The 27889-nt window shown below is 46.1% G+C and overlaps 1 protein-coding gene across 1 annotated transcript in view; it reads left to right on the forward strand.

Moving 5' to 3' along the window:
- The window catches only part of LOC310664024 (bMERB domain-containing protein 1), a 41000-nt gene that overhangs the window by 12365 nt on the left and 746 nt on the right, over nt 1-27889 (forward strand). The window contains exons 2-5 of the mRNA XM_083412583.1: nt 12752-12875; nt 18729-18802; nt 23648-23762; nt 26007-26089. Of these exons, the coding sequence (XP_083268709.1) occupies nt 12752-12875; nt 18729-18802; nt 23648-23762; nt 26007-26089 (396 nt within the window). The remainder of the gene's footprint in view (nt 1-12751; nt 12876-18728; nt 18803-23647; nt 23763-26006; nt 26090-27889) is intronic.

The following is a 27889-nucleotide window of genomic DNA, read 5'->3' on the forward strand; positions in this document are numbered from 1 at the left end:
TAAAAACATTAAAAAACTTCCCTGTACAGGGTTGCCTTCAGATGTCTTCTAAATGTAGTATAGTTGCTTATCTCCTTGGCTCAGGGGGTCACATAACTCCATACCCTTCAAGATTTCTCAGGTGAAAATGGGGACGTCCTAAGGAAAAGTGGGATATTCTGGAATCAAATCGGAAACCAGGATGGCTTCTGTAAATCTGGGACTGTCCCTGGAAAATGGGGACACTTGGAGCGTCTGCTATAGCAGGATAGTCCAACTTTTTATACCAAGAGGGCCACAAGAGTACTTCAACATGGAAACTGTGCTATTTTTAACCCCTGGCCTACCTGGCAGCAAGTCAGTATGTCAAGTCCCCCGTTCGGAGTCAGTCCAAAGTCCCACAGAGATCCTCAAGCATCCAAGCTGACATCCATCAACATGGGCAGATGAGCAGACCCAACATCTCAGCTCTGCTGCCCTTTTTATACTTTGCATGCTGATTGCAGCATCTGGGCTTGATGAGGCGTGTGACCCTCACCTGTTCCAAGCCAACTCCAGCTGAAGAATCACACACCTTCTCCCAGAGCTAGTGAGCCCCAGCTGGCCACTATCCCTGCCAATTTAGATACAGTTACTGAACTGGAGGCCCCTCAACTGACTTCAGGTCCAGTGTTGGACCATTTCGATTGGATACTCCCTGCTGATGTGGATAGATTCCTCCAAGTTGGTAGGCCCACCACCTGCCTCCTTGATCCGTGCCCATCTTGGCTGATTAGGGAGTGTCCAGATGTTGCGCGGACCCCCTCTGGTTGACACGGGGACATTCCACGGGGAACTGAAGGAAGCAGTAGTGTGTCCACTCTTAAAGAAAACTTCATTAGATCCCTTAGACCTATCCAATTACCGCCCAGTTTCAAATCTTTCCCGCTGTGGAAGAAGAATTTGCATGTGACATCTTGCAGAATCCCTGTAGATTTTGTAGGAAAAGATCCAAGACAAGGAAGTGGGCAAGAATCTACTCTCTTGATCTCGCCAGTACCCCCACCACCCCCCATGAATTTTGCATTCTGGCCTAACGTGTCCCAGTTTGTGTGTTTTCTTCAGTGGAGGAAAATCTTACATCCAGCTCAAGCTGGTGTTTAGCTTCTATACAAACTAAACCATTAGGCAATGTGCTGTCCTACTTTGGAATACTGTTTCTATTGAAATCAGAGTAGCACCTACCATTCAGAGATTTTTGGCTACTGGAAAGCTTCTGTTCTTAAAGAATTAATTCAGTTCGGTGATGGTTATTTGCTTGGTGTTTTTGGATTCAATAGCTTTATGATGTTTGCATGACTTTATTGTAGACCACCGTAATATTTTTTTAATGAATCGGTGGTTTACAAATGCTCTTATAAATGAATAATTAAGTAACCTTTCAAAAAAGTTTACGACACATTAGCAAATATAATAGTACCTCTGTAGAAGGCTAGAGAACCATGAATGAACAACCTTAATGACAACCTCAGTTTGCATCTTAAACCAAAAATAGATATGTTAAAGAAGAGGCACTGGAAAACAACCAGACACGCTTTGGAGGACGAAGCATGAGTCTTCCCAGCATGAACGTAATTATTTCTGCATGATTTTTTAAAAGGCCTTTATTCGTGGAAGCAGATCCGTGGCAGTGATGCATTTGTTCATGCGATCATCGGTGCATTGCAGTGATAAGCAAGGTTTTGTGAGTCACCCCCCAGTAAGAATAGGAGAGGTATTAAGATTTTCTTGTACTGAAGTAACCATTTGTGAGAACATGTCTCAGGTAACATGAGAACATGGTCATAATCGCAATAGCAAAGAAGATTAGAGGGTTTTATATCAGCTGTCAGATCACTGATATATCTGGCTCAGTGATGTCTTCTCTGACTGACGGGTACCCTCTAGGTAGCACAGGGTAGGCAGAAGGTTGGGATGGAAGACTCTGTCTTAATTTCTGTTGGTTTCTCTTTTTCCAATGCTAAGTTCAGTTCTCCACATTTCTACACCAGTTTGCAGGGTTTTTTGGTTTAAGACTTCATGAAAATCACCACCATTTTGCTACAAATTTGTCAACTGTATGCATTTTTATATGAAATTTCCCCTAATTTGCACAATTCTGCAAAACGATCTTCTCTTCTTGTGCAATCAATTTTTGTGTGTTATTTTCAGTGATGCATGGATGTGTATGCACACACCAGTATATGCATTTTAGTGCCTATTACTTGGCTGGGGAAAACTGCGTCGCAAAATTCAGGAAGGGCAGCTTTCGAAGGATAGACTGTGTTTTTCCAGCCTGTGTACTGAACTGAATCTCTCCTCCACCCCTAGCAGAAGGTAAACTGGGATCTACTGGATGATTTGCTGTAGATTTGCAAGGCTCTCTGACTCCCAATAGCTGATAATTTAGAAAACGTTTCTCTCGAATGGGTGACCTTTTGCTAATCGCTTATCCTTCAGGCTCAGTGTTCCTCACTTGTAAAACAGGTGTACAAATTGGTTCCTTTTGACCCGGTCTTTTTAGAGTTCCGCTGGCTGATTTTAGAGCTTTCTGTGAAAATCCTTAATCAATTACGTGGTAACGTGGTTCTTGTGGGCTCCCACCTTTTGACTAAAGTAAAATTTGAAGGAAGGCTTTGCTAGACAACAGGAGGCCTTTTTCAAGACTAAATTCTGTATGAGAAGTGATTTGGAGGAGTTTACTGCTACTGAAATATTAAACTTTAATCTTCTAATTCCCTTCAGCACCTTTCCCTACCACCCACCACCCCAAAGCAGGAAAACCTCCCTTCTCCCCCTGAAATTCTCTGCCTCCCAGCCATCTTTAATCATCATGGAAGGAGATGCTGGTCCTGGGATTGGTCCAACCAAAATGGGGCGGGGCAAGCAAGTGAGCAGGCACTCAATAGGCTGCGGCGCTGAGGCCCACCTAAAAGAAGTAGCCTCTGATTGGTCCCAGCCCACTCTTTGAGAAACACTTATTGTTACAAAGCGTCTCTCTCATTTTCACCTGTCAGGGCAGGGTCTGGCTGTTCCTGTTTGGAAGTGCTGAACACCTGCCACTAAAGGAGAGCAATTAAATGCTTCATAAAGTCACCTCAGACGGCAGCAGTCAGCTATGAAATAGCACCAATCCATTTGCCAAGCAAGAGGCAACTGTGTAAAGCAAACAGCGGAGTCAAAGTGTTGCTTGTAGTGCCTTCAGAGGGCAAATGTATGAAGAAAATCAACCGGAGATGCCTCAGCCATTCTGGCTATTGCTCTTCAGAACTGGCAGTGAAGTCTTAATTAATCCCATTTTACTGACTCATAACAGGAGAGGAAGCATTTTTTGTTTGTTTTTTAAAGGAACATTATTTAAAGAGGAATGTTCAGCAAGGCATGTGGTACGTTGATTCCAGTGGTGGGTTTCTCCTCACCTCTGAGGATCAGGGTGTGAGGGTGGACAGAAGTTTGCCAAAGTTTGAATTTTATTTTGCCTACAGAGCAGGGCCCGTAATATCTGTTTGTTAGCCTAAGGCACCTGGCTTATTGAGTGGGGAATTAGTGATTCTTGTGCAAACACACAGGATATCGACAAAATGCCTCGTCTCCAAGTTCTGTTGCGGTTATTTGACTCCTGACTCTCATCTAAGCATAGGGAGGGCAAGAAAAAACTAACCAGGGGGGAAAGCTTCCTTTTTCCTGCTAGGCCCAGTGTGGTGTAGTGGTGAGAGCAGGCATAGGCAAACTCAGCCCTCCAGATGTTTTGGGACTACAACTCCCATCATCCCTAGCTAACAGGACCAGTGGTCAGGGATGATGGGAGTTGTACTCCCAAAACATCTGGAGGGCTGAGTTTGCCTATGCCTGGGTGAGAGTGTCAGACTTGGGACCTGGGAGACCAGGGTTCAAATCACCTTTCAGTCAGTCATGAAGCTTGCTGGATGACCTTGGTTGGACCAGTTGCTGTCTCTTAGCCCCTAACCTACCTAACAGGGTTGCTATGAGGATTAAGTGGTGTGAGGGAGAACCATGTGTGGCACTTTGAGGTTGGAGGGATATCAAGGAAACAAACAAGAAATGATTGTGGGTGCAATGGACATGAAGCCAACAGTGAAATGTATGTGGCTACTATAGTCATTGTGCATTGCTATAATTTGCCTACTGTTACTTCATTAACCCATTAGATTTGGCTTCGGGATCCTTCTTCCTGAGACATGTCCTGTCAGTCCCTTCCCCGATTTATTCAATATATAATGTATTCTGCAACGGTATTGACACAATAGGTAAAGGTAAAGGGACCCCTGACCATTAGGTCCAGTCATGGCCGACTCTGGGGTTGCGGCACTCATCTCGCTTTATTGTCCGGGGGAGCTAGCGTACAGCTTCTGGGTCATGTGGCCAGCATGACTAAGCTGCTTCTGGTGAACCAGAGCAGTGCACAGGAACACTGTTTACCTTCCCACTGGAGCGGTACCTATTTATCTACTTGCACTTTGATGTGCTTTTGAACTGCTAGGTCGGCAGGAGCAGGGACCGAGCAACGGGAGCTCATCCCGTCGCGGGGATTTGAACCGCCAACCTTCTGATCAGCAAGTCCTAGGCTCTATGGTTTAACCCACAGCGCCACCCGTGTCCCTTTTATTGATACAATACTAGCATGTTAATGGAGCAGCCACACATCATTCTGTTTTGTTAGTTGTTCTGTGATGCTTCCCTCGTGTTTCCTCATTATTGCTGTCTGGAGAGATGTGCTTCTTCCAGTCTGGGACAACAGAAGTTCTAAGACCTGTGTGGATTGGAAAAGTAGCAGTACAGTGGTACCTCAGCATAAGAACTTAATTCGTTCTGGAGGTCCGTTCTTAATCTGAAACTGTTCTTAACCTGAGGTACCACATTAGCTAGTGGGGCCTCCCGCTGCTGCTGTACCACTGCCGCACAATTTCTGTTCTCATCCTGAAGCAAAGTTCTTAACCCGAGGTACTATTTCTGGGTTAGCAGAGTCTGTAACCTGAAGCATCTGTAACCTGAAGCATGTATGTCCACCCTGATACTTGTTCAGGAGCATGCTGCATTGAAACTGATAACTTATATAACCATCCCAGGAGAACCAATTTAGCCACTCTGAGATCCTTGGATATAAATGTAATATTAAAAATAAATAAATGCATCCAAGGACAGCAGCCTTGTGTTTAATCTCCATCTTCCAAGCTTCTTTGGAAAAAACCCCAACAACCGCTCAAACTATTTAATTACTGGCCTGCCTAGGAGTGTTTCATGCACCAGCTCTTGAAAGGAAATCTCCATAGCAGCCTTGCTTGGGCCTTTGTTGGGTTGGGCACAGTCATCTAGAATTATTTATCCAGCTGCTGCAGAGATGGCTGAGAATATCCAGTGGCTGATATGACGTTGGCTCGCTTTTGCAAAGACTCCCCTGTGATTGTATTGTGTTTGAATGCTGCATTGAGGAGGGTTGAGAATTATTGGGGTGGTGGGGAGTTCTGTGAGAGTAGGATTTTGGGGGTGGGGAGAGAGAACCAGGCTGTTATAAAAAAATAGAAGATTGGAGATCCTGGAAGGGGCTTGGATCAGTGGTAGAGCAACTGGTTGCAGGTTCAATCCCTGGCATCTCCAGGCCAAGGTAGGAAGACATCCTTGTCTATATCCCTGCAAAACTGCTGCTGAATAAACCAATTGACTTCCAACCTTCCTGTGAAAGAGGAATAGGTAAAGGTAAAGGGACCCCTGACTATTAGGTCCAGTTGCAGACGACTCTGGGGTTGCAGCTCTCATCTCGCTTTATTGGCCGAGGGAGCCGGTGTACAGTTTCCGGGTCATGTGACTAGCATGACTAAGCCACTTCTGGCAAACCAGAGCAGCACATGGAAATGCCATTTACCTTCCCGCCAGAGCGGTACCTATTGATCTACTTGCACTTTGGCGTGCTTTCGAACTGCTAGGTTGGCAGGAGCAGGGACTGAGCAACGGGAGCTCACCCCGTCGCGGGGATTCGAATCGCCGACCTTCTGATCGGCAAGCCCTAGGCTCTGTGGTTTAACCCACAGCACCACCCGCGTCCCCCGAAAGGAATAGGAAGCAGCTAAATCAAGCATGGAAAACCTGAGACCCGGGGAGTTGTCATGATCAAAATGGCACTACTGCAATCCAAGCACCCATTTGAATGCAGTTAAGACTACAGAAAGCAACGAGTCTTTGCATGCTTCTTTGTGCACTAGGCTGTACTTTGTTCTTTTGGAAGACTTCTACAAAGGCATTTTATTAGTTAAGCTGGCAGGAACAGATTTAATTGAATATTTAGAGTAAATGATATTAAGGCCTGATTCTCAGGGCTACCAATTTCCTCACCAAGACTATAATGCAAAGGATGATGTTGCACAGACCTAGGAACCTAGAAAGCAGTGGGATACTGACCAACATATATATCTCAGAATAGTCTGCCTACACTGAATAGCAGTGACTTTCAGGCATCTTTTCCAGGACAAACTGGACATGCTGAGGCCTGGAGCTTGTAAAAGCATATGAAGAGCCTGCTTCTTCCATCTATTCCAGCATCTTCTTCTTGCAGTGGCCAACCAGATCCTTATGGGAAACCTGCAAGCAGAACCTAGAATCATAGAATCATAGAGTTGGAAGAGACCACAAGGGCCATCGAGTCCAACCCCCTGCCAAGCAGGAAACACCATCAGAGCACTCCTGACATATGGTTGTCAAGCCTCTGCTTAAAGACCTCCAAAGAAGGAGACTCCACCACACTCCTTGGCAGCAAATTCCACTGTCGAACAGCTCTTACTGTCACCACACAACACCACACTCTGACCACTGGTCCTGCTAGCTAGGGATGATGGGAGTTGTAGTCCAACAACAGCTGGAGATCCAAGTTTGGCAAACCCTGGCATAGGACAACCCAGAATGAGACGCAAAGAGGCATTGAGGTTCTTGCATTAAAGGAAATGTAGGTTCCCTCATCTCTCTGAAATGTAATCATCAGAAGTAACAGATGAAATTATGGTACGGTTTGTCACTGAAGGCCGGAACAAAGTCATTTATTTGTTGCACATGAGAAAAACTAAAAAGTTCGCCCCCCCCTTTGGTGGGTTGGGAGGGGGAGAGAGGTAAAGTGTGATGCTCATGGACTGTGTGATTAAACACTTAGCCAAGTAGAGCTGTTAAAAATTGACAGACACAGCAGGCGAGGAATAATTAGAGTGTCAGAATTTCCCCATGAGGGAGGCGGCGGGAGTTAGCGGGTAACATGGACCATTTAATGAGAAAGGCAGAAAGGGATTTGGGAAACGTCGACAGCAGTGCCGTCAATCAGTGCTTTTATAGACCACAGCTGAGAAACTCATGTCCAGAACCAAAGCTTGAGGACTACATTCAGTTGGGGAACACTAAATGGTCGCGTTGTGCTTAAATTCCATAGTTTCGTCCCAAGGCAGCAAACTTGGACTGGGATAATCATGGCTCCCTTCTAAACTGCTGTCTGTCTGTTGACTGAACCTTGTCTCGCGTGGTTTAGAATGCGGTCCAGGCTGACTTGTTGTTCCCCCAAATTTTCAGGGCCGAAGGAGTGAATTTGTGTGCATGCATTTCACTTGGGGTCAACATCTGTGGAGGTTTTTCAGCAGAGACTTCCAGGCCACCTATCCTGTCCCAATAATACAATCCTCAGCAATTGCTCCAAAACCTGCAATGGAAAGAAACTTAGATTCTCTTCCCTCTACCCCCACGCTGCCCCAGTTCAAGCCAACTGCCCCAAAGACAGCAATCATTGATCTTTTTGTTGAGAGGAAGAATTAATTCCAGTCCATTAGACTCCATTTCATTATCTCTGGCAGTTTCCTGAGGAATCCAAATGCAGTCTGTTTACAAAATCACTCTGAAAGTCTCAGACTGTGGGGAGATAAAATGTCATCAGGCTTTCAGGAAAGCATAGAAGTGAGGAAGGCTTACCAAGATGGTTTGGGGTGTGACAACCTCTCATTTCTAATTATTACTGACTGTAATGTTTGTATATCATTGCTATTCTACTTTCACCTTACAATTTTCTGTTTTATATACCTGCCAACTAATGTTTCATTCCATCCATCTGTCAAAATGGGTTTGAGTCTATGAAAGCTTACGTTATAATAGCCTTTAAGGTGCCGCAAACCTCTTTGTTGTGTATTTTGGTTTATTATCTTCAGTCCACAAGGCAGAGTATTTTGACAGCTGGGGAATTCCTTTACAGAATTTATTTTAGCATTAACAAAGAGAACCCAGACACCTGAAAATGCCTTTACAAAATTCTTCTCTAGAAATTATCTTGCGGCTAAAGCAAGCAAGTCAAGGGAAAAGGCAATATTTTTCCCAGTTTTGTATGGCACAACGGTCAGGTTTATAAATGCATGAACATCACTTCAACCTACCTGCACCCTGTGATAATCATCGGAATCTCTTCTTTGTGTGCCTCCTCCACAAGAGGTTTGGAGGGTGTCAACACAAGGACAGGCCTTTTCTACAGTGGCTCCTCATTTGTGAAATGCTCTCCCCAGGGAGGTTTGGCTGGGGCCTTCATTATACACCTTTAAGCACCAGGCAAAAATGTTCCTCTTCAACCAGACCTTGGGTTGGTTAACATCTAATACCCCTCTTAAATGAGTTTGGGGGGTATTGGTTTATTCGTTCTTGTTTTTATTACATATTTTGGTTTTTCTCTTTGTGTTTTTATGCTGTGAACCACCGTGAGATCTTCGGATGAAGGATGGTATGCAAATGTAAACAGCAGCAGCAGCAGCAACAACAACAAAGGCAACTGAAGATGCCTTTTCTAAATCAGACCCTTGGTCCATCTAGATCCCTATTGTCCATTCTGGCTCTGCAGGGATTTAGGAAGGAATGCCCTCACAACCCAACCTGGGGATGCCAGGAATTGAACCAGGGACATTCTGTAGCGAATGATCTACAGCCCTTCTCCTCAGGAATGCTGTAGAACAGCCTTTCTCAACCTGTGGGTCCCCAGCTGTTGTTGAACTACAACTCCCATCACCCCGGGCTAGCAAGGCCAGAGTTCATGAATGATGGGAGTTGTAGTCCAACAACATCTGGGGACCCACAGGTTGAGAACTGCTGCTGTAGAACAAAGATAGGGACTGGGCAGAGGAGGAATGGTGGAGACTGTCTCCCCATCCTGACCCCTCCAAGGAGGAGGAAGACAGTATAGATTTACAGCAGGGGTTTGAGGGAGGTCACAGGTCAGAGGCAGATGAGGGGGAAAGTTGGGAAATCATGGGAGAGCCAGAACAACACTCGGCTGACATGTCATTAGAAAGCATTCCAGACCCTCCATCTCCCAGAACCCGGCGAGCCTTAAAAGTAGGAGAGCAAAGACCTTAAAGACAGAGGGCACGTAGCAGCACCTGTAGAAGAGGAATGAGGAAGTGGGAGAGACGGCGGGGGATGGAAATTCACTCAGGACAACGGCCTTATCCAAAAGGCTGGGTTCTGTAGCCTCTCTGTGCAAACACTGAAGTAAAGAAGGATGCTAAGAAACTTTTCCTTGTCTTTATAATTCCTAGGCAACCAGCCAGAAGCTGCTGACAGCATCTTGACAGATAGGGAATATCAGACCTGGGGCCAACTAGGTCTCTCTATCTGGCCCTCTTCCCAGGTCATGCCTCTTCCCTAGCCATCCCCTTCACTGGTTCTGCTTCTCAATCCCCTGGAGTATTTCTGCCTGGCCCAAATGTACCCTAGAACTCTGCTGCTTACTTGTCTAGATAGTGTACAGAAAGGTTGTGTGAGAACTAACTTGACTCTATGGACCTTTGGTCTGCTCCAGCAGGACTCTGCTTCCCACAGTGACATGCAGGGAGATGGAGTGGACTGCAACAGAAATTTTTAGGGTAGCAAAATCACTTGACCCAGCAAAAGGTAGAATCTGAGGTTGCCCCTTTTGACCTCTGCTGTTGTGAAATCGGTGACTTCCCTCTCTCCATTCTCATGTATACCTATGTATTTTTATATTTATATATCCAAGGTGATATTATTGTGCAGCCCCAGTGAATGTTCCCGCCCATTGTGACGATTTCCATTTCCACTAATGATGTTGTTTTAAAGCTTGTACCATCTGGTTCTCCTCTCATCTGCTTTTAACCTGTGATCCTTCTACGGGTTGCTGTGCCATCACATAAATTATTGCTGAACTCCGAGGTCTCCGTCTTAATGCAATCCGTGTTCACAAATACTTTATTGCTCCACAACCTTCCACTGGAATACCGGTGCAAAAATATGTTTTTAAGCAAGCTACTGAATAATTTCATTTAAAAAGGAAGAAAACCAGAAAAGTGAGTTTGTATTTGAAATGGGAAGTACCGTATTTTTCACCCTATAAGACGCACTTTTTCCCCTCCAAAAATGAAGGGGAAATGTGTGTGCGTCCTATGGGGCGAATGCAGGTTTTCGCGGAAGCCTGGAGAGTGAGAGGCGTCGGTGCGCACCGACACCTCTTGCTCTCCAGGCTCCAGGAAGCTATCCGCAAGCCTTGCGCACCTGGGGGGAGTTCCCCTGGGCGCGCAAGGCTTGCGGGCGGCAGCCTGCAGCGCGGAGCACGGGGCGCCCTTCGGAGGACGCCCCGTGCTCCGCGCAAGCGTCAGCAAGCCTTGCGCACCGGGGGAGAACTCCCCCCCCCGCGCGCAAGGCTTGCGGGCGGTAGCCTGCAGCGCGGAACACGGGGCGCCCTTCGGAGGACGCCCCGTGCTCCGCGCAAGCGTCAGCAAGCCTTGCGCGCCGGGGGAGAACTCCCCCCCGCGCGCAAGGCTTGCGGGCGGCAGCCTGCAGCGCGGAACACGGGGCGCCCTTCGGAGGACGCCCCGTGCTCCGCGCAAGCGTCAGCAAGCCTTGCGCGCCGGGGGAGAACTCCCCCCGGCGCGCAAGGCTTGCCGGCGGCAGCCTGCAGCGCGGAACACGGGGCGCCCTTCGGAGGACGCCCCGTGCTCCGCGCAAGCGTCAGCAAGCCTTGCGCTCCGGGGGAGAACTCCCCCCGGCGCGCAAGGCTTGCCGGCGGCAGCCTGCAGCGCGGAACACGGGGCGCCCTTCGGAGGACGCCCCGTGCTCCGCGCAAGCGTCAGCAAGCCTTGCGCGCCGGGGGAGAACTCCCCCCGGCGCGCAAGGCTTGCCGGCGGCAGCCTGCAGCGCGGAACACGGGGCGCCCTTCGGAGGACGCCCCGTGCTCCGCGCAAGCGTCAGCAAGCCTTGCGCGCCGGGGGAGAACTCCCCCCGGCGCGCAAGGCTTGCGGGCGGCAGCCTGCAGCGCGGAACACGGGGCGCCCTTCGGAGGACGCCCCGTGCTCCGCGCAAGCGTCAGCAAGCCTTGCGCGCCGGGGGAGAACTCCCCCCCGCGCGCAAGGCTTGCGGGCGGCAGCCTGCAGCGCGGAACACGGGGCGCCCTTCGGAGGACGCCCCGTGCTCCGCGCAAGCGTCAGCAAGCCTTGCGCGCCGGGGGAGAACTCCCCCCGGCGCGCAAGGCTTGCGGGCGGCAGCCTGCCGCCCGGCGCATGGGGCGCCCTGAAGCAGAGCGCCCTCGCGCCGGGCAGACATCGGCCAGCCCCACAAGCTCGGGGGACAGCGGGGAGGCGCAGCGCCGCCATCCCGCTCCTCCCTGACCTGGTTTTGGGGGGGAAATAAAGGGAAAATTTTTTTTCCTTTATTTCCCCCCCAAAAAAGTAGGTGCGTCCTATGGGACGGAGCGTCCTATGGGACGAAAAATACGGTACTTAGCCAAACCATGAAAGTTGAAGTGAGGTTATTGTTTCATGATCACTGAGATGGAAGTAGCTAAGCAGCTGATCTGAGATTTCCCCCCCTCCTTGCTGTGTAAAATGATGAAGGAACCACAGTGGCTATCTCTGGTCCTGCGTATGTCAGAAGCTGCAGGATCTGATTGTAGCTCCCCATGGAGCTCAGCAGGTTCAGCAGAAAATCTGCCAAACTGCCCAAAATGTTTAAGGGGAAAATGAGGGAGGGAGAAGCTACAAAACAACAACAACAACAACAACAACAACAACAATAACAACAACAACCCAAAGAGAACTGAACATGCTCAGTGGGCTTTGAATGCCATTTCTTTTAGGGGGAATGAAAACCAAGATGAAGAATAGTAATGGAATGGAGTCTCCTGCAAGAGGGCGTGGCTGGCTGGCTGCAACCCTAAACAAGAGCATTGCAGTTCCTGCTTGATATAGCTATACCCTATAGCCATACTCTATAGTTACACAGTTTGAGAATATTCAGCTTATTTATAGGTAAACGGGAAGGCTTATGATATCCCCCCAACAACAATTTATTTATTACGGCCATAGGCCCATACAAGAAAAAACATAAATAACAACTTGTGCACGTGGGGAAAAAAGAAAGAAAAAAAAAATAGGGAAGGGAACAAAAAAAGAAAAAAACAGCCACTAAAACACCGCTATAACAATAAAATACTATAAGATAGAATGGCATCCTACGCCTTAATTAGCTTGTAGTGCTCCTTGGCGTCGCTTTTGGGTAAGGACCGCGACCAGGAACCTAGCCACTTTCAGGGTCGTAGGCTTATGATATCATATCAGAACCCCTGAACACATTCAAGCCTCACTATCTAAGGTATGTGACTCTTCCTAAAGATGGAAGAACTCTGTGTGATTTGTTCTGTCTTCTTTTATTTAAAAGACTCTTAAGCCAGCATGAGCAAACCCTCATTTATTTCCTGTCTGTCTTAAATCCTGTACAGATCAGCTTGACATCATTTCGATGGCTGAAACTACCATGATGCCCGAGGAGATAGAACTGGAGATGGCAAAGATCCAGAGACTTCGGGAAGTCTTAGTCAGAAGAGAATCGGAGCTCAGGTTTATGTAAGTGAATAGTTTTTTCTCAGTGATGGGTGGTACCCATTGGGACTGGTGAGGTGGAAGGCAGGGAGCCCAAACAGTGGATGGAGCCAGAGTCAATGGCAAGCGGGTCCAAAATTCACAAGAAGGTTAAAAGTGCATGGGGGAAAGTTCTGCATGGGAAGGTCAAAAGTTCATCCTAGGAATCTGAAAATTCACAGGACGTAGAAACGTAACCAGGACTCTGTCCTCTTTCTGATTGGCTAAAAGGCCAGGAGGAGTGGAAATACTGAATATAAGTCCAACCAGAAGATGGGGTAGTTAGTGGAAGGAAGTTGTGGAGTCAGAGAGTGGATCTACACTCGTCGTTTATCGCATTAAAAATGCATTATTAAAATGTGACACCAGAAGGCGCTGCAGAGCACTGAGCCACTGACGAAGGGAAATTGCCATTGGACCTTATCGAATGTTCAATTTAATCATGTTTAGAAGATCAATGTAGATCCAACCAGAGATTTGAAGAACTGAAGTCCTGCAAAAGAGAAGAGTTGAAAAACTGGAAAGTCTTAGAGCACGCATAATTTTGTATAGCTATTTTTTATTAGGCAACTAATATACGGAATTTAAAAATCCGCTCAGTAATTCTTCTGTTGTAGCAATGATGCATGATTTTAAACTTTTATTCCTTATATTGTATTTTATTGTATTACAATTAAGTGTAAGTGTTCGACACAGGTACGCCATTGACCTCCCACACTTTGGGCACCCCTGTTAAAGATCTAAAGGCTGAGGCATTGGAATTCTGGGTAAACAAAGATGGCAGCCAGCCCCCACAGATGGCAGCCAAGCTTCAGTCCCATTCACTAGTGGCTCAGCTGCCAATCTACCACTAAAATAGGCACCCAGGGGCTCTAGGCGAAGGAGCTTCTCAGTCAGGCCCACGAGGTGACCTTCTGGCACCTGGGCCCCTCAGCCATTGCCCAAGCCAACTGGCACCAGGCCTGCCCTTATCATTTCTTGCCCTGAGCAATCTCCTCCTATTACAACGTCAATCAGGGAAGCCGAGTTTCAAGCCTGTAGCAAATTTACAGCAAGGGATTAAAAGCTTCTGGAAATGATGGGCCTTGTCAGCACAGCCATTAAGTATGTCACGATCAAAATAGTAGTTAGGAGCAATTGCACCTTCAGGAGCAAGAGCAGGATTAGGAGCCACCCAGACCTGGTACTGCACTGACAAGTAAACACCTGTCTTGTCAAATTCCATCTAGACCCAGTGAGTCAGAGTCAAATCCGTGCCTTGTGAGCACTGAATTTTTCCCCTGACGTTTTGCATCTCGAACAGTGCAGAGCATTTGCAATCAAAATGTTTTTTCTCCCCTGTAGAAAAGGCTACGGAGGGAGCCATCTGTCTATCGTGCTTTGTTCATTGACTTTTCCTCCCTCGGCCTGTTTGTTTTTCGTTTCCAGTTTGCCCTTTTAATTTCCCCAGTGTTCACAATGGAAGCTTCGCTCGGCGCTATTTATCACTGATCAGGTGGGAAGATGTGAAGGCCGCCGCTGGGAGAGCTTTGGCAAACCTCTCCTGTTTGACTGGGGCTTTGCCTTCTTCTCCCATAATTCATCCTCGCAGGAACATTTTGCCGCTTGAGGCAAACTGGAAAATGATGCCTCCCACTGGCAGTTGTAACTCTGTGAGGGGAACAGGAGTCTCTTAACAACTCTGAAAACTATTAAACTACAACTTCCATATAACTTTGGGGGAAGTCATGACTGTTTAAAAGTAGTATGCTTGTTCTTTAAACATACAGTTCGAATGTGGCCTAAGAATAGACCCAATTAAATCAATGGGACGTTACTGTCTTGAATCCTATTCATTCCAATTGGGCTGTACTCTAAGCCAAGGGTAGTCTTTGTGCCCTCCATATATTAAAAGGTAAAAGTAAAGGGACCCCTGACAGTTAAGTCCAGTCACAAACTGGACTGGGGTTGTGGCGCTCATCTCGCTTTACAGGCCGAGGGAGGCGGCATTTGTCCGCTCCGCAGACAGTTTTTCCGGGTCATGTGGCCAGCGTGACTAAGCCGCTCCTGGTGCAACGGAACACCGACACCAGAGCAGCGCACGAAAACGCCATTTACCTTCCCACCGGAGCGGTACCTATTTATCTACTTGTACTTTGATGTGCTTTTGAACTGCTAGGTTGGCAGGAGCTGGGACCGAGCAACGGGAGCTCACCCCGTCACTGGGATTCGAACCGCCAACCTTCTGATTGTCAAGCCCAAGGCTCAATGGTTTAGACCACAGCGGCACTCGTGTCCCTCCAGATATTGCTAGATAGCAAATTCCATTGGTCATGCTGGCTGGGGCTGATGGGAGTTGTAGTCCAACAATCTCTGGAGGGCTCCACATTGGCAACGCCTGTGCTTAGCATGTGGTGCTCTACATCTGGAGTATTAATGTTTGATGTTTTATTGAGTTTTTAATGTTGGGAGCTGCCCAGCGTGGCTGGGGCAACCCAGTCCGATGGGTAGCAAATAATAATAATAATAATAATAATAATAATAATAATAATAATATATTAATAATCCCTATTTGGAGACTTGAGATCTCACTGCTTGGCACCAGCAGATCCCCTGTTCCTCACAATATCCAGTATCCATTCCTCAGAGAGGCATTTCATTTCTTAAGTCAGTTAATAATAGCTACCAAGTGTGCTGCTTCATAATCTCAGGAGCAATTATATCTCATGTTGCAGAGCATGTAGAGAGACCCGACTTTGCACTAGTAATCAAGCGCCTAGCAGGCGGCCCAACCATTTTGTCTGCTGGCCAGAGAAGGCAATTAGTCCGTGTCCTTCTCTGGCTGCTTCCAATTAGAGAGCAGTTTCTTCTTCCAGTTGCCCTCTTGCCTCCCCTCTGCAGAGAACCAAGATGACCCCCCTGCTTGGTCTGAAATACTTTCATAAATATTAACAGGGCCCTGGAAATGTTGCTCTGGGAAATCTTATATAGACAGCGGATCTGTGTAGAGAGGTGTGTGTGTGAGAGGGAGAGGGAGAGGGAGGGGGGGAGAGAAAGAGAAAGAGAGGGGGGGCATCAGGGCCAGCCCTGTTCCCTGAAGTCCAGTGACCCATGTACACACCTCAGGCAAAGGGGTCTGTACCCATCTCTGCAGGCTACAGATGGTGCATTCCTTGATAATTATAATTATAGTAATAATAATATGCTGTCCATCTGACTGGGTTGTCCCAGCCACTCTGGGCGGCTCCCAACAGAATATTAAAAACACGATAAAACATGAAACATAAAAAACTTCCCTAAACAGAGCTGCCTTCAGATGTCTTCTAAAAGTCAGATAGTTGTTTATTTCCTTGACAGCTGATGGGAGGGTGTTCCAAAGGGCGGGCGCAGTGGCGTAGCGTGGGTTGTCAGCACCCGGGGCAAGGCAAGTAATTTGCGCCCTCTAACCAGGTAGGGGCAGAGAGCTGCGAGTGCGAGCGCGCCCCCCCAGATGTTGCGCCCGGTGCGGCCGGCCTCTCCTGCACCCCCCACGCTACGCCACTGGGCAGGCGCCACTACTGAGAAGGCCCTCTGCCTGGTTCCTGTAACCTCACTTCTCGCAGGGAGAGAACCACCAGAAGGCCCTTGGTGCTGCACCTCAGAGTTCGGGCTGAATGATGGAGGTGGAGACGCTCCTTCAGGTATACTGGGCCAAGGCCGTTTAGGGTTTTAAAGGTCAGCACCAACACTTGATGAGTTGAGTCTGCACTGATGTGAAAACTCCTGCAGATACCAGCACCTTCAGGCTGTGCCACCAGAAGTGTGGTTCTAGATCACATACTTTACTGGTCTTCTCATATTCCGGTGACTTCACTAGAGAGATGCCTGACAGTGCTGGCTCAAGGATCTTCCCCATTTCCAGTGTTTCTTTTCCTCCAGGAAAACTGTTGCCTTCTAATTAACACTGTAATTTCCCTCAAAGACAATCGTTCTCGTGATATGAATCCCATTTCTCAAAGTGCTGTTGCACAGAACATAATAGGCAATTTGCTTATTGCTGAGCATGTGTTTAATATTGGTTTCTCCCCACCCCCAAGAGAGAAGCAACATTTTAAGATGGTTAATTAAAGGAAAAGGCGCTGCCGTTTAATGCAATGAAGCCTGTGTGTGTGTGTGTGTGTGTGTCTGTGTCTGTGTCTGTGTCTGTGCATAGCTGTCAACTTTTCCCTTTTCTTCTGAGGAATCCTATTTGGAATAAGGGAATTTCCCTTAAAAAAAGGGGAAACGTTGACAGCTATGTGTCTGTGTAAAGCCGGTTCTGTGATCAGAAGGAACCAAGCAAGAGCCCCAGAGAGGAAACCTAAGAATTCTAAGCTGGGTTGCAATCCTTTGCTCCCTGGGAAGGCATTGCGGGAGCCGTAGGACAGCACAGATTTCCTCCTTTGTGGTGGATAGAGAGGTCTATGTGTGGAGCACATAGTAGTGGCAGCTGAGACTGGTTGGAGGGACAACAAAGAGCCCAACAGTAGGTGGCGCCAGAGCCAATCAACCAATTCTAAGTTTGTCCCCATCCTCCTCCCTGCTGAGTTCCATAAGGGCAGCATTGAGACTAAAAAGTTGGAAGCGGATAGCCAGGACTGGTTTTGTAAGCAGGAAGCCAGGCAGGTGGTGTGTGGCTGAGGGCAGAATGAGGTTGACGGGTCAGCACCCCACCGCCTTGTGCCAGTCATGCAATGGCTGCCATAAAGTGGTGTGCCAAAACACAAAATGGCTGCCATGGAGGTGTGAGTGGCTGAGTCTACCCAAAGAGGAACTGATCAGGAAGAGCAAACCAATTCTCAGGAGGATATCATTATGGAGACCTTTTGTGGGCATCCTAGGAGGTCATGGCAGCTACCCTGGCATCTGTGGGAACTGTGACCTCTGGATTACACTGCTAAAAATATATTTTTCATATAAGTACTAGTAAAAATCAACAACCAACAGACAACAAGCACCATCTTAGAACAAAAATACAAATCAACTGAGAACCTGCATTACTTTTATTGACAAGCACACAGAAAAAACTCCTCTGCAGCAAAGAGAATTAATATCTCGTATGATTGCTGGATATGTTATTGGAAAAGGATTCTGATCTCAGCAACAACAGAATATGATGCCAAAATGTATGAATACACAGTCATGACTAAGCTTACAAGTTGTATGAGAGGGAAAGAAGGAAGGCAGAAACTCAATAGATTATTATTTATTATATTGATTCATTGCCTTTTGCTCTGAAATGCCTCAAAGTGAATTTAAAAACCGCAAAAAAACCCAAGACCTTAAGCGCTTAACCATATATATATCAGAACTGGAGTTTGTGAACTGTGAATGGAACATATTATTAACTTCTAAGCCGAACAATTCTTATTCTTGATTGTAAATGTAGTGACCAAAAATTGTACTTTCTTTCTTCTTCTTCTTCTTCTTCTTCTTCTTCTTCTTCTTCTTCTTCTTCTTCTTCTTCTTCTTCTTCTTCTTCTTGCATATTAATGTTTCTATTTATTCAATTGCATTTTTTCCTTCCTGTTTTCCTATTTCTTACGTGCTTTTGAACTTCTTGCATATTTTTTATAAACATAAATGCTGAATGTAACTGACCTGTAGAAAGGACTCTATGAATTGAAAAAAAGGGTCGTAGGTACCCTTGCTAAGTATGAAAATCCTTGAATAAAAACAAACTCAAAAGGGAAATAAATAAACATTAAATAAATAAATAAATAAATAAATAAATAAATAAATATAGAAACAATATTTACTAATCAAACTGATTCCGCAGGAAGATGTAAGTAACACATATTATGCTCCCCACCCTGATTTTTTTTTTTCCTGTTTCTCTAGGATGGATGATATCCAGTTATGTAAGGACATCATGAATTTGAAGAAAGAGCTGCAGAATTTAGTGGCAATCCCAGGTATTTTCATTGTGAATATTGTTAGCAAAGTCACTTAAATAACACAGAGGGAGTCCAAAGAGAAAAGTCTTGATACCCCTTTACTGAGAAAACTGAACCAAGCAGTGTATAATTTGAGGAGAAGAGAACAAAGGTTCCGTTTTTCTTAGTTCAGGCTTTGTACATAGCATGGTGACATTCAACCAAACATACAGAGGAAAATTACCTCAGAACTACACAGCCAATCAGAGCATGCACTACCTCACTCTGCTTGGTTGCTAAGCAATGCCTCCATCCATCCATCCCCCTGGCTAGTTAACTTTAACAGAATTAACCCATAAATTGCACACTGAATGATCCCTGCTGTTGCACTTCCAGCAAATATTTGATTGCATTTCAAACAAACAAACAAACAAACAAACAAAGTCTCTCAGACTTAGTCCTCCCACCTGCAAAATGGGGAATAATACTGCAGCCCTCCCTTACGTGGTTTTTGAAAGCATTGCAATGCAAGCAAAGTGCTCTGAAGACTCAGAGTGCTATACAAATGTTAAGGATGGTGATTATTTATTACAAGCTTGGCTCTGTTTCCATCTGTGAAACGCTGAAGGATATGAAGATAAGGCTGTAGGAATAGCAGTTGTCACCTGTTCCAATTAATCAAGGCAGCATTGTGCTGTAAAGCTGGGACTAGAGAGTGGGGTGATGCATCAGTAACAGAGACTGAGCATCAATGCAACATTTTTTTAAAAATCCTTTGTAGGCCTGATTAATACATTCAGCAGTGGCGGTGTGGTTATCGTTCACATATATAAAACCAGATACGCACAGTCAGAAGCTGTGTGCATTTATAGTTTTACTGTGCTAGTGTAACAGATACACATACACAGCAAAAAAACAGTAACATCCTTCCACTTTAAAATAGAAAGATAAACGGTGGCTGCATTCACATGGCCATTTATTCTGTTTTTGGGATTTGCACATTACATTTGAGTTTTCAAACAACCTAAAAGCCACTTTGGGAAATATAACAGAATAAAGAACAACTTTTGTTATTATTATTTTTAATTGTAATTGTTTTAAAACAGAAAATGTTATAGGTGTGATTGAAAATGAAATAATGGGGAATTCCCCAGATGCCTGGGATCCAGGTTTAGGGCAAGTACTCTTTGGTGAGAGAACCCCAGCAGAGATTTAAAATCACAAAACATGCAGCAAAGTAAAATATGGAAATCTAGTCTGTTAGGTAAAGGGACCCCTGACCCTTAGGTCCAGTCGTAACCGACTCTGGGGTTGTGGCGCTCATCTCACTTTATTGGCTGAGGGAGCCGGCGTACAGCTTCCGGGTCATGTGGCCAGCATGACTAAGCTGCTTCTGGCGAACCAGAGCAGCACACGGAAACAGCGTTTACCTTCCCACTGGAGTGGTACCTACTTATCTACTTACACTTTGACATGTTTTTGAACTGCTAGGTTGGCAGGAGCAGGGACCGAGCAACGGGAGCTCACCCCGTCGCGGGGATTCAAACCGCCGACCTTCTGATCGGCAAGTCCTAGGCTCAGTGGTTTAACCCACAGCGCCACCCGCGTCCCCACAGCGCCAACCGTGTTACACCTTTACAATATCCCCTTCCAAACTTCTCCCAGAGTTCCCCACTTCCCTTAGCATATAAAGAGATCACATGTTTGGTAGTTAAAAATGGTTTATTTGCAAACTCTTCAAAGATCAGCTTCATGTGCTCTTCCATACATCAGCAAGAAAAGACAAGCAGCACAACTCTGGTTTCACAATGGTAAATGTTTATGAATTATTTGTACAGAAACACAAAGATGGTTTTCTAAAGTCATGCGGTCTAAGCTTGGAGCATCCAGCTTAGACATCCTTTCTGGCAGTTCACATGGTGGGAGAGAGAGAACAAAGAGTTTGGTTACCCTTCCTTCCAAGGTGAGGGGGTGTGACCTAGCTAAGCCCAGCAGAACAGCTTACTCTATGGTCTTAACCCCTTCATACATTAAGTAGACTTCAGCATGCTAGTTATATGAGGCTGATTTATCCCAAAATCTTTGCTCTCATTTCTGTGGTGTTGCAAACATCTCCCCTGCCTCCCACTGAAAGCAAATAGCACAGAGATAGGTGCTAAACTTGCACACGATTCCTGGAAGTGGCCTTTAGGTCATGTGAAAGCTCATATATGATGTGTAAATTAGCAGATAGAGAGATGGACTAAATTGCCATGTGAAGGCTTCCCCACTTTGTATGTATCCGTTTAACAGAGAAACAAAGTCTCCTGAGAGATCCAGAAGTCATCTGTTTTGCTGAACAGTGTGAACTGAGCTCAAGGATATGTTTTGGCAGACTATTTGTTCGGTTGTGTCATCTTGGAGCCTGGAAAAAACCAGCTGCTCAGGAAAAACAGCAGCTCAGGCTTCTCCTTGCTAAGCAAGCTTGGGTTCCTGAAGTGTGATAGTAACCAGGGCTACAAACCCTAGAGAGGGGAGAGAGAAGTGTTGACGTAGACGAAGAAGGAAAGAGAAAACCATAATTCTCTTCCTTCTGTGCCCCCTGATATAATACAGTTGGGACTAAGGGAAGGGGAATTAATTGTGCAAGTACGGTCTGTTTCTTTGTAAACCATTCCTACATTTAAAATTATTTGTTTGATCCTGTTTTATTAACATATAAGAACACACACACTCACATAAGCACACGGACATTAGATAGATAGGGCTAAACCAAAAAGGTAACCCCTATATTTAATTGACTATGCCAGGTATAGGGAACCCTTTTCAACTCCAGAGCTGCATTCCCTTCTTAGCAATCATCCAGGGGCCACATGCCAGTGGTAGGAGGGGCCAGAGGTGTGCAGGATCAGCCCATATATTCATCTAGGCCGGCATCCTCTTCCCACAGTGGGCAACCCAAGAGGCCTGCCACTCTCAATGTGGAGCAACTGAAGCATCCAACAGGAGTGGGGCGTAAGGCCTGCTACAGTAAGCTACAGGGGGGTTAGCCAGGTCCCCCCCCCCCCGATGGGTACCATTAAGGCTTCCAGCCTGTGTGTGTGGGTATGCAAATGTGTGTTTGAGGGTACCAAACTGGATCTTTTTATTTGGGTGCAATAAAGCCTAGTTTTGCCCCTGTTTCTACTACCCAGGAAAGCAGGAAATATGCAGTTAGCTTCTGAGGCTGCAATCGCTGCTCCATGTTCCATCCCAGTTTCTTTCTAGCTCTTTTTCACAGCTCCTTTTCACCACATTTTGCTGCAGGCAGATGAAAGGGGGTAGTTCATGCAGCAGCATGGTTAAAAACTTTGGAATTTGATCCCACTAGAGGCAGTGATGGGCTGCCAACTCGGACGGCTTCGAAAGTGGATTAGCCAAAGTCAAAGAGGAAACGGCTGTCGGCGGCTGCTCAGTGGCATGGCTATTCCACTGGAGTGATGCTTCTGAACACTGCTGCAAACTGTGGGATGTGAAACACAGAGCAGTCAAGTACTACATCCCTAGAGTGGACATAAAAAGGGGGTGTCTGAACCAGCCAGTTGGAACTTCCTGTTTCCTCCTAGGCTGGGACAGACTTCCTCTACATGTGACCAGAGGTGGGCGTGGCCTCACCTGTACAGGTAACAAAAGCGTAGGACTGGCCACCATCTCTCTCTCTCTCTCTCTCTCTCTCTGACTACATTCGTCAAAGAAGCAACATCTGCTTAGCCTAAGATTCTTTCTTGGCTTCCAGCCAAGAGAGGACAAAGGGGCTGTCTCCTTATGGGATAGTTTCCAGGTATATTACTTTTGTAACTTAAGTCTGCCTTCTGGGAACCATCTGTGAACAGAATGAGTGAGTGAGTAAACTCTTTTAATACTTTTATAGAAGGCTGTGTTGTGTCTATTTCTTTTATGAGGGACTAAAGGGGAAATTACCAGGTAACTTATTTTAGAGGCTTTAGCGAGCCTGAGCAAACGCATCCGCTGTGCAAGTTGAAAAGGGGGATGTTACTCTACTAAATTGTAGAACTTGTTAACACAAGTTGCAAAGGATATAATCAAACAGTATATATCCTCTCCTGCATCCCTGAACATTCCCACACAAACTGCAGGAGAGAAAAATGCTCTTGCACTCAGGTGCTGCTCATAAGCCTTCCGCCAGCATCTTGTTGGCCATTGTGAAAGCAAGATGCAGAATTAGATGGGCCACTGGACTGAACTAGCAGGGAACGTCTTATATTATTATACTGCCTCCAGCAGTGGAGGTGTACAATACAGAAATTGCGTACAACACTGCACTTGCACATGTGGAAGCTATGCGCAACACCCCTTTGGATTGTGCCCAGTTCTTCCGTCCAAAATAGTGACCTTTTTTCTTCTTCATTCAAAGCATCGTTGCGTCTCATTGCAAAATATTTACACCTCTCCCTGCCACAAAGACACTCTATTTAGTCTGAGAGTAATTTATAGCTCTCCTGGTGGCTGTTTTCTACCCGAGTCGCAAAAGGTACACAGTGTATTTACTTCCTTAAAGGCAGCTTACAAAGTGTTCCCATCCTGTTCCTCGGGGTTTGTGTGTAGATTTATTGCCTGAATTTTGAACAGGAGATGAAGCCGGCAATGGCCAGGAGATTAAGTTGGTAATAAACAACTCCTTTCAAATGCCAAGTTTATTTGAAACTTCTTTTAACCAGTGCTTTTCTTCTAGGACAAAAAGGTGCCAGTACTGCGTGCCCTTAAGCACCCCTGGAAAAAAAAGCACTGTGTATCCATCCCTATAGCACAAAATCAGGCAGAATCCGAAGAAAATTCAAACAAGTGTATTCTTGCAATCTGCTCCTTCTTCTTGTTTTTTTTTTACCTCCACTGTCTTTTGAGCAGAAAAAGAGAAGACAAAGTTGCAGAAGCAAAGGGAAGATGAATTGATTCAGAAGATCCACAAACTGGTGCAGAAAAGAGACTTCCTCGTTGATGACGCCGAAGTAGAGAGATTAAGGTAATCTCATGGGAGAATGGCTTGTTTCCAAGACCTGGAGGAGACTCGGTTTTGTTTTTTGCCTGTGATGCACTTTTACAAACTAACCAATACCCTGCCTTTTGACATGTAAGCTTCCATGGCAGCTGACAACCTGAACTTTAAACACCCAGTCGGTTCCCAACAAGAGAACTACAGAAAAAGCAACGGTTAAAAAGCAACAAGCACAAGATGTAGCTCAGCAGCGGAGCATATCTTCCATCACATGCAGAAGGATCCGCCACAGCATCTCCAGATAAACATACTTCCCAGGCCAGCTGAAATCCTGGAGAGTGTAGACAATATACTTTGTTCATTGAACCCCTATGCTTTAGCAGAGCACTTGCGCATATACTCTTTGTTAAGTTGTGGGTGAACATATCAGACCACACAGCGATTCTTCAAACAGCTCTTGTTTATTCACAGGCCAGAACAGAACTGAGCTGAAGGGCTCAGTCAGCCTGCTTATATAGAGCTCCAGTGCAATGTTACTGTAGCAACTCTCTAAAACTATCCAATCACTGAACGTCACTTTCGATCCTTCATTTGCATAACTATCTACAGTATCCCCCTGCTGGCCCAGGGTGAGAACTTCAGTATGTAACACCCTTGCATTTGCAAGAAAGACTGTGGGATAAAGAAGGGCCATAGACTGAGTGGAAGGTATCTACTTTGCATACAGAAGGTCCTAGGCTCAGTCTTTGGCCTCTCCGACCCATAAGTTAGGACTCTGTTTCTGCCAATATAAATTCCTTGAATTCTTGTTATTATTTGCTTTTATACTAGTGCTTTACTGGTTTCTCACTCCACACTTTTCCTTCCTATTTTTATTTAGGCAAGGGCCCTAGCTCAGTGGGAGAGCATTTGCACGCAGCTGTTATAAGAAAAATACTGCTCCCTTTCCCTTATGGGGTATCTAAGAGCCCGTAGAGAGTCCTTAAGTAGGTTCTGTATTGGTAGGAGAAAATAACAGAGGCCAACCAGAGACTATTGAGAAGCAAAGCAGCTAGTAAGCATGATCTTTATTAAACTGTTGCAACAGGGTCCCCCGCTCACCCCATGCAGGGAGGGAGGAGAGGAACCCAGAACAATGGTGTGCAAGCTCTTATATAGACATTTGAAAATTGCCTCCCTTGTAGCTCAAGACCACCCCCAAAAAACACCATACATACATCAATGAAGGGGCAGTCTGCAGCAGAAAACCTGTCTGCCAGGATACCTGATAATAGTCACTGATTGCTTTTACCTGGGCATCCTGGCCATTCTTTTGTGATGGTTAATACTCAGTTCTTGAATCCAGGTCACAGGCTCACCCTATTCATACATAGATACACCCTTAAGATAGGATTTGTGAGCAAAGAGACAATGGGGAGGTTTTTCCCATTTCCTTCCTCCTTGCAGAGAAACATTTGAGGTCAATTTGGGAGAGGATTGGTTTCAGGACTGCTCTTCTGTACTATTTCAGACATGTAGTTTGCATACTTATGTGTTTGCCTTTTAAATTTATGAACCTATGAGTTATATATATGAGACCTTAGAATTCCTATAACACAGCACAGGCCTTGGGTTCAATCCCCATCATCTCCAAGTCTGCCTGGGCATGTCTCTTGCGTGAACCCCCCCCCCCCCGAGAAGTGCTGCCAGCCAGTGTGGACAATGTTGAACTAGACAGACAGATCATAGAACCATAGAACCATAACACAGTAGAGTTAGAAGCAGTGGCAGACTTTTCAAATTTCAGCAGGGCCTTGTGTGATGCCAAAATCCAGCACCCCACATTCATAGCTGTCAACTTTCCCGCTTTCCCCTTATTCTGAATAGGAGTCCTCGCAAGAAAAGGGAAAAGTTGACAGCTATGCCCCCATTGTTTGTCTTTTCTTGTGACATACCCTGTGGAGCCCTCTCAGCTTGGTGCCCAGTGTGGCCAAACTTTCCTAAACTGGCCTCTGTTGAGACTTCAGGGATCATCTACTCCAATCGGCTGCAATCCAGGAATCTCAGCTAAACCATCCATGACAAAATCAAACACTGCTTTGAAACCTGCTATGAAGGAGAGTCCACCGCCTTCCAAGGACTTAGTACAAGTCAGCTTCCCCTTATTTGTCATGTAACTTCTGCTGATCATCGCTTTTCATTGCATCTCTCAGTTACATTAAAATAAAAGCTGCTGGTTCCCACCCACCCCAAGTCCACTAGCTAATTCTGTTATTTTTTGCTTCGAAACAGAGAGAAGGAGGAAGACAAGGAGATGGCGGAGTTCCTCCGGATCAAGTTGAAACCCTTAGACAAAGCCGTGCGATCTCCAACTAGTGAGTTTTCAAAACTCTTCTAAATACCGTATTTTTCGCCCCATAGGGTGCACCTAGTTTTTTGGGGGGGAAAGAAAGAAAAAAAAATTATTTCCCCCCCCAGGCGCGGGGCTGGGGAAGCCCGAGCTTCCCCCGACCCCATCCCCCAGAACAGGCTGCTATCTGCAAGCCTAGGGAGCCCGCGGAAAGTTGCGCTGGTCTCCCCAGACTTGCAGAGAGCTGCGTGAAGCTCGAAGCCTGGGGCTCGCTGAGCTCAGCGTGCCCGAGGCTTCAGGATGCAGGCAGCTCTCCGCAAGCCTTGGGAGAGCTGCGCGATTTCGCGCCAGGCTTCCATGGCTTGCGGATAGCTTCCTGAAGCCTGCATTCGCCCCATAGGACGCACACACATTTCCCCTTCATTTTTGGAGGGGAAAAAGTGCATCCTATAGGGCGAAAAATACGGTACTTTGGTGAAGCTGTCTCTAACAACGAGCTGCGGAGTCTTCATGGTTTGCATAAAGCTAATGTAAGGATTGGATAGCAGCTTTATGCAAACCGTGAAGACTCCACGGCACCCATTCCATCTCCTGCATGCACACTTTTGCTCTGTTCCTTCCAAGAAGGCGGCTGGCGTGCAGTGAGATCATATCCACACCATATATTTAAAGCCAATTTGAAGTGGCGTTGCACCCTGCCCCTCAAAAAAAAAGACCCTGGGAGCTGTAGTTTGTGCTGAGAATCATAGCTCAGTCCCCAGGATTATTTGGGGAAAACAATAAAAATTTATATAATTTTTATTGAATTTTCTAATTTACATCTCAAAATATTTAAACAACCGTAAATCAGTGAAGTGTAAAAGGGTAAGTGAGTATATAATAAATTGGGGGGGGGGGGAGTGTTTAAAAGTACCTTTCCAAAAAAACCCCAGAGTCCTTTTTGTTGGAAATAATTCAGAGGGAAATTCCCAGGAGTCAAAAAAGACTATGTATGCCACTACTGCGGCCCGTGTCTTGTTAGCCCCAGACGGGAAAACGAGCAACCAAAGAATGGCAACTTAAGCTGATGGAATACATGCAACTTGCAGATTTAACATATAGAATAAGAGAACAAGAAGAATATACGTTTAAAAAAGACTGGAAAATGTTTGAATATATGGGTGAAAATGATGTTCATTTAAAAACGCTGGTAGCATTAAGATAAATTCAACAGTGTAAATAGGTTTTGATGGCTGTAAAAATGGTTTACTGAATAGTTTAGTTAATGTAAAATATGCAGGGATGTTTGGTATGCAAAGTGAACCACAGAAAGAGAAGGGAAGTCACTGTGTTTAGTATACTGTATACTGTATAGTATACTGTATAGACTATACAGTAAAGGGACGTGGGTGGTGCTGTGGGTTAAACCACAGAGCCTAGGACTTGCCAATCAGAAGGTCGGCGGTTCGAATCCCCGCGATGGGGTGAGCCCCCGTTGCTTGGTCCCTGCAACCTAGCAGTTCGAAAGCACGTCAAAGTGCAAGTAGATAAATAGGTACCGCTCCAGCGGGAAGGTAAACGGTGTTTCCGTGCGCTGCTCTGGTTTGCCAGAAGTGGCTTAGCCATGCTGGCCACATTTCCCAGAAACTGTATGCCGGCTCCCACGGCCAATAAAGCGAGATGAGCACCGCAACCCCAGAGTCAGCCACGACTGGACCTAATGGTCAGGGGTCCCTTTACCTTTATACAGTATACTTTAACTGTGCAATAATTTACCCAAAACTTTCCATATGTTATTTTAAACCCCCAGCCTAGGATATTAAGGATGCTCCCCATTTTGCCAACC

Source organism: Podarcis tiliguerta, assembly GCF_965153285.1.
Source record: "Podarcis tiliguerta genome assembly, chromosome: 14".
NCBI lineage: Eukaryota > Metazoa > Chordata > Lepidosauria > Squamata > Lacertidae > Podarcis > Podarcis tiliguerta.